Genomic DNA, 6764 nt, shown 5'->3' with positions numbered 1-6764 from the left:
GGGACAGAACCGATGAATCATTCCGGTAATTACGGTCCGATTCCGGGTACCGGTCAACATACCGGTCAACGGGTTCCGGTCCGGTCCGGTGAACCGATTCCGGTCCGTTGACCAGTCTTAATTTTTCAATATGTGTAACAAATATGTTTAAAAAGTTTTTATTAAAATCACAAAAATAATTATTTTTATCAGAATTAAAACTCATATTGAACTACGATTTTCAAAGACCTTAAAACATGTTTTGAGAAAAAGCAATTCCATGTTTAATAAAAATATTTATGAAAGTGAATAACTATGATTAAGACTTGCTTTAATTAATTTATAGAAGCTGTATCCTTTTTTCTTTTTTTAAGATCTTTCTATCTATCACATCAATAACCCAAAATATAATACCCATTTGATTTTCTTAATTTTGTCCCAATGTACAAAAAAGAATTTATATTTTTTTTGGTATAAATAATCGTGTAAACCGGTTTTTCACTTAGAAAAGAAAAATCAAAAAAAAAAAAAATTAAAACTTTTTTTCTCGTTTTCTCCCAAATCTCTGGAAAATAACTTGTAATATTAATTTTTTTTAAAAAAGAAGCGAAGATCATCGATCCAGCAGCAAAGTCAATACGCTTATGATTGGTAATTTCATCAATCCCCAGATTTAACTTCTATTTCAATTTTTTATTTATTTATGTGAATCTTCATTAGAAATTGAAATTGATGTATGTGCTTATCCAAATTTTCATCTTTTCAGTTGTGTTCCAATTTTGAAAAAAATGGTTTTTTTATGTGATGGATGCAGTTTGTCAATTTAGTAATATTTGAGGAATTTTGAGTTCTTCGTGTTGGGTGGTTGAGTTCATGAGTTCTGAATTCTATTAAAGAGAATTTTAATGGGTTTTGGCTTAATAATATATAGATACTAAGTTAATTTTCTTCATTTGTTTTCTTCTGTGTTTTGCTTGGGTTTGATGTACTTGAGCCGATGATGGTCCATGAGGTAGTGGTAAGGTCAATCGAAACAGCCTCTCTACGTCCATGAGGTAGTGGTAAGGTCAATCGAAACAGCCTCTCTACGTCCATGAGGTAGTGGTAAGGTCTGTGAACACTCTATCCTCCTCAGGCCTTAGTGGGATTTCACGGGATATGTGGTTGTTGTAACATATTAAGTGAATTTCTTAATATAAATATATGGTTTTGACCAAAGCTATTGAGTGTGTAGCTTAGCAATTTCGTTAAGGGTGTTTAACAGCTTAGTATATATTTTTTAAAAATTATTTTGACCCTGTATATGCAGTAATATTTTCTATGTACAATGTAGTTGTTGATGAAGTGTCTTTGAGTGACCACCCTTGAGTCAATTAGCTATGCCACTGGCTAACACACCCTTGTCAGGCATTCTTTCATGATGGTCTTTGACATGTTTGAAATGGAAAGTGTTGTGGGGTGAATCCCTTTTAAGAATCTTTTTAAGTAGCTTAAACATGCCATTAGTCAAGGAGTCCTCCTAAATTTTTCATTGATTTGCTTTCTTGAAACTTTTGAATTGAGCATACCTTGTTGTTTTCTATGGTTAAGGGACACAAAGTACGATGTAGGGGCAGGGAAAGCTATTCCATTTGGGGCAGGTGCCAAACATGTTCATAAGTTAATGGAAATTCGCAGTTAGCATGGCATACTGCATAAGTTAGTATCACTTGTGGGAAGTAGGAATGTGGAAGACATTAGAAACTTGTTAGGCTGCATCAGTGTAAACTCCTAATGAGTTAGTGCTAGATATATCTAAGAGTCCATCATCTGAACAATATAATATTTCAATTTACTCTGCACATTTGAATCGTTATATCAAATTTAATGTCGATCTATTTTTCTACTCCCCTTAGGAATATCATTTACTCTTTTTACAGTCTCTTCACTTCAGGCCTGTTTCTTGCATTGAATAGTTTCAGAAATTTTAAAAGAATGTCTTCAAAATAACACATCTTTGCAAACTTTGAATGATTTGTTTTATGTAACATAGAAGTTGTGGGTCTTCAATTTAGTACTCAGAGAAGACTTGAGCATAAATTCAGTTATTTTCTCTATTAGTCATATGTTTTGATTTGGTCAATTAGATATTTGAGAGCAGAAGTCATACGATTTCAAGATAATCTAAAAGATTAAAGTGCATTTTAGAAATGCTACTTGCTATCTCACTTTCTTGAAAAGTAAAAGAAAGCCCCGAGTTATTGGAGCCAGAAGCAGGAAAGTCCCCTAAAAAAGGCCTTGTTGGAATCCACTGTCCAAATAACAGAAAGTACGGACATTTGTAATATTTCCCACTTCAAATCTGCAAATTGAACTCTTACCATATTGTGATGTTGTAGTTGTATGCTTGTGAAAGCAAGATGGTGAAGTTGACTATGATTGCTCGTGTGACTGATGGTCTTCCTTTAGCGGAGGGGCTGGATGATGGCCGTGATATTCAAGATGCAGATTTCTACAAACAGCAAGCCAAGTCCTTGTTTAAGAACCTCTCTATGGGCCAGATTGAGGTATCAAGGATGTCTGTAGAAACTGGGCCTTATATTTTCCAGTATCCTTTTATTTTGTTTCATTTAGCATCTGTTCAATGTTCTTTGGGTGATTAAATTTCTCAAATCAATGCTTACCGAAGTTTCTCAAAGTGCAGAGTTATCTTTTTGAACTTATTTTCTGAGATGGGTACAAGCTAAGTAACAAAATGGTCACTCCAAATAGCTTCTCTGAATTACTCATAGTCAAGATAATGATGTGAAGCAATTCAATCTCAGAGAATACTGCAGAATTTTGTCACTTTGTTTATGCACTTGTTAGTGAAACTGCATTTTTTAAATTTTGGGTGAAACCATGTCCATTAGAGAGTCCTGAACAGGTCCCCCCCCCCCCCCCCCCCATTCTAACAATAAGCAAATAAAATTATTTGCCTACTATGCCAGTGTCTTTGTTGCAGTTGTAAGGTATACGCTTGAGTGGATTGTATAACATCTGCAGTTAGTGTTGCAAAATTTAGGGACAACTAGGATATTTCATGGTATTAGCACAAGTAATGTGGGGTCCTCAGGGTGCCTTTGATAAATTTACAAACCTGTTAATGTGTTGGGATAGTTCTTTGTAGATAATTTTGCACAAGATATGGTTCTGTACAAATAATATTCAATCAATTTTACCAATAGTCGCATCATGGACGGATTGAAAATGAACAAAAAACTTTCCTTGATCCTTTTCCTCCAAAGTACCCACAAAATAGGCAAAGGGATGAAGGATGGATCCGGCTACCAAGAGGGATCTTTTTTGTTTTCGTATTGGCAGACTTATATCTCTTATCACGTATCCCTCTTCTTTTTCTCTTTCAACCCGATTTCTTCCTCAATCTGAACTAGTAATTTGAATGACATCTACTCTTGGATACACAGGAACTGATAAATTCATTTTGGAAAAGCAGAAGCTAATAAATAAGCACAATACAATTTGTTCTTATTATTAGTGGTCTGTTTTCTGGCTTTTTTCATGGTATGTGTGTTACCTTTGTGAGGACTATGTATTCATTTTCTGGATTAATAGTAATATCAATCTTGTAGATGGAAGTATGATTTATTGAACAAAGTCTCATGGATGGTTTGCATTCCAAGTTACACTTTGCTTCCACTACCCTTTCCTTTCTAAAATAGATGTACTTAACTACTGCTTTTTGACACTAAAAGAAGGTGTTCTCTTAACTGGTTCACTCAGTTATAACATTGAAGGCCGTGTTTGTTATTTGACAATGTGTGACCGGTCTTATCCCAAGAAACTTGCTTTTCAATACCTAGAAGACCTCAAGAATGAGTTTGAGCGTGTCAATGGGAGTCAAATCGAAACTGCTGCCAGACCATATGCTTTTATTAAATTTGGTATGGTCTTGTCTTTACTGTCCGCTGTTATAATTTCTAATTGATCTACTGTTGAATACTTATCTTTTTTCTTTCTGCAATTTGTATTTTTCTTGTTTCAAAAAGATACATTCATACAGAAGACAAAGAAACTGTACCAGGACACCAGGACTCAGCGCAATATTACAAAGTTGAATGATGAACTCTACGAAGTTCATCAGATAATGACTCGAAATGTACAAGAAGTTTTAGGTGTTGGTGAGAAGTTGGATCGTAAGTTTCTCATTCCAGTGTTTACCTGACCTCCTTACCTTCTTGTAGTATCTGGAAAGTTTCTTGTGCCATTGTTAGCACCACCTTATTGATCTTTTAAATATCTGTGATGTTACTAATCCTAAATGCCCTGCTCTGTCTGTTTGGCCTTGAAAAGCTACCAAATGCTGTCTGACAGCTTCTTTATTTAATAACATTTTATGCTTTTATTTTCTGTCATTTTTAAGTTTATTGTTATCCTGATATAGTTAGTGGTAGTGCTTATTTGTTAGATCAACAGTCATATTCTTATGTGATATACATTTGTTATGTAGTTGGTTCTCCCTCTTTTTTCATCCTTCTTATGTTCATCGAAGTTCGAACATTCTCCCATTGTATATGTTTGATATTAGAGATTTGATTGTACAAATATGAATTTGTGCAGAGGTCAGTCAGATGTCCAGTCGCTTGACATCAGAATCCCGCATTTATGCTGATAAAGCAAGAGATTTAAACCGTCAGGTTAGTGTCCTGGAAATTTTGAGATGATACGATCATATTCTTGGCCATAAATGTACTTTTCTCCTTTAAAAGTGTACTTTCTACTTTGCATTAGTTGGAATAAAAAATGGTGATGTAGGAGGAATTAAAGGAACATGAAACTTGGGATTTGTTCTTTACTTTCTGATGTGCACACAGATGCATATGATGTAGGATGTCACTGTAGAAGATTATGGGGCTCAATATGTTCAAGTCTATTGTGGATGAAAATGAACTAATGTTCAATGGAGTATTTGGAGGCCTGTTGATAGCATGTGCATTGATTCTTATCACATGCTCCTAAGAAATAGAATGGAGAAATGTTTAACCATGATTATCACCAGCAAGGACTTGTGTTTCCTGTCATTGCTCTTTGAATCTTGCACTTAGTTTGGTCCTCATTTGTGCTTTGACTAGGACATACAACAGAAATGGCAACGAAACTTTGACCATGTCTAGTTCTAGTTTAGGTCCCATTTTATTTTCTTAAGATTCAACTTGAATCCTAAACAATTATGGCGGTTTGTTTTATCAACATTTGAATATTTAAAACATGTAAAAGGGCAGCTCAGGGCACAAAGCATCTCGCGTTCAAACAGTGTCCAGGGAAGGGCTGCACCCCATGGGGTGTGATGTAGAGTGTAGACTGTCTACCTGCTTTCATGGCTTGAACATGTCTTTATTTAAGAAATTAATAATATAAAATTCAAATAAAATATTGACGAGTAATACTGTATCAATAAATATTTTTTAAAATCATGGTGATTGTGGTGGTGCTTGTGGGTGCTGACTGGAGTGGTAGTTGGTGGTGGTGATTCTGGGCAGAAGCTAGTGAATAGTAATAATGGTGGCTGATAGTATTGGTTAACGGTGGTGGTAGTTGTTGGTGGCATTGATAATTATGGCGTAGCATAGTGATAGCTAATGTTAGTGGTGGCTGATAATGGTGATTGTCGGTAGTAATTGGTGGTTGTGGTAGTTGATAATGAATAAATCGTAATGATATTAAGACTTTGTTACATATTTTACTCATTTAGATCTATTCAGACCTGTAACTAGTGAAAACAAGAATAACACACTTATTGATTGAGATTTGAAGTATTAAGATTCAGGTTTAGAAAATAAATGCACCTAATGACTAAAATTTGCATATTAAATCCTACTATCAACGGATATGGTGCAGTGGATGGGGCTGCTCCTTCCTTAAGGTCTCGGGTCCGAGCCCTGGGTACCTTGCACTTCATGTATCACATGTGGATGGTCTTGCCTCCTGTCTTAATCAATATGCTTGTTTTGTTTACTTACTTGCTATCACTTTTAAAGTACTGACTCATATGTTGATAACTTTAGGCTCTGATTCGGAAATGGGCACCCGTTGCTATTGTCGTTGGAGTTGTTATTCTCCTCTTCTGGGCGAAAAATAAGATTTGGTGATGCAACTATATACCATATGCAGCTTAGAGAAGTGTTGTCACTCTTTGATACTTACTGATTTTGCAACATCAAACTGTGTGGCAACCTGAAGACCACTTAACATTTCACAATGGCTACCGTGTTGTGCGCGCAATGAAGAGAGTTTTTTGGCAGATGAGACACTCAAGCTATGAGTTTGATAATGTAAGACAGATAAGCCATGTTGGTAAAACATTGACAAAATGATATTAATCTTAAATCTTCTCGGCATATTGTCTTGCTAAACTTTAAAATTTTAAGTGCAACATATATTGTAGTGTTGAGTTGATCAACTTGCAACTTGTGATATATGCAGTGTTGATGTTTAGTTTCTTATTTTTCTTTCTTCTCCACTTTTGCATGCTTATGAAGTTCTGCTGTTTATACATGACGCTCAATTGTAATCAAGTCAAAGCAAAACATACCTAGTATTGTGCAACGATTCATAACCTTCTAAATCCAAAAAAATGATAAAATCGAACGCTTACTCCCAACATTCATTTTGACAAAACACCATTAGGCTGGTCAAAGTTACAAAAATAGTTCCTCATTAGTGTGGAACTCCCATTCTAAAAGGGATTTACTTGTGAACTTTACTAGCTTCATGAAAAGGTAAGAAATATGAGTAAATATACATTT

At 35.0% G+C, this 6764-nt stretch overlaps 1 protein-coding gene across 3 annotated transcripts; it reads left to right on the top strand.

Moving 5' to 3' along the window:
- Nucleotides 1-296: 296 nt before the first annotated feature.
- Nucleotides 297-6461, top strand: LOC101261994 (25.3 kDa vesicle transport protein SEC22-1). Of its 3 annotated transcripts, XM_069292601.1 has the most exons (7): nt 484-630; nt 2106-2287; nt 2358-2566; nt 3742-3902; nt 4008-4154; nt 4579-4655; nt 6024-6461. In XM_069292601.1, the coding sequence occupies exons 3-7, from the start codon at nt 2379-2381 to the stop codon at nt 6105-6107; spliced, it is 657 nt and encodes a 218-aa protein (XP_069148702.1). In that variant the 5' UTR covers nt 484-630; nt 2106-2287; nt 2358-2378; the 3' UTR covers nt 6108-6461. The 3 variants fall into 3 exon arrangements, with proteins under 3 accessions (XP_004252403.2, XP_069148702.1, XP_010314328.2); XM_004252355.5 differs by lacking the exon at nt 2106-2287 and having other exon boundaries at nt 297-630; XM_010316026.4 differs by lacking the exon at nt 2106-2287 and having other exon boundaries at nt 484-1088.
- Nucleotides 6462-6764: the final 303 nt, after the last annotated feature.

The sequence above is a fragment of the Solanum lycopersicum genome, chromosome 12, assembly GCF_036512215.1.
Source record: "Solanum lycopersicum chromosome 12, SLM_r2.1".
Classification (NCBI taxonomy): Eukaryota; Viridiplantae; Streptophyta; class Magnoliopsida; order Solanales; family Solanaceae; genus Solanum; species Solanum lycopersicum.
This window is presented reverse-complemented; position numbering and strand designations above follow the sequence as displayed.

Coding starts and splice junctions, on each gene's coding strand:
- LOC101261994 (XM_004252355.5), top strand. CDS start 2,379: ATGGTGAAGTTGACTATGATTGCTCGTGTGACTGATGGTCTTCCTTTA. Junction 4,155..4,578: donor TGTTGGTGAGAAGTTGGATC/GTAAGTTTCTCA, acceptor GAATTTGTGCAG/AGGTCAGTCAGATGTCCAGT. Junction 4,656..6,023: donor CAAGAGATTTAAACCGTCAG/GTTAGTGTCCTG, acceptor TGATAACTTTAG/GCTCTGATTCGGAAATGGGC.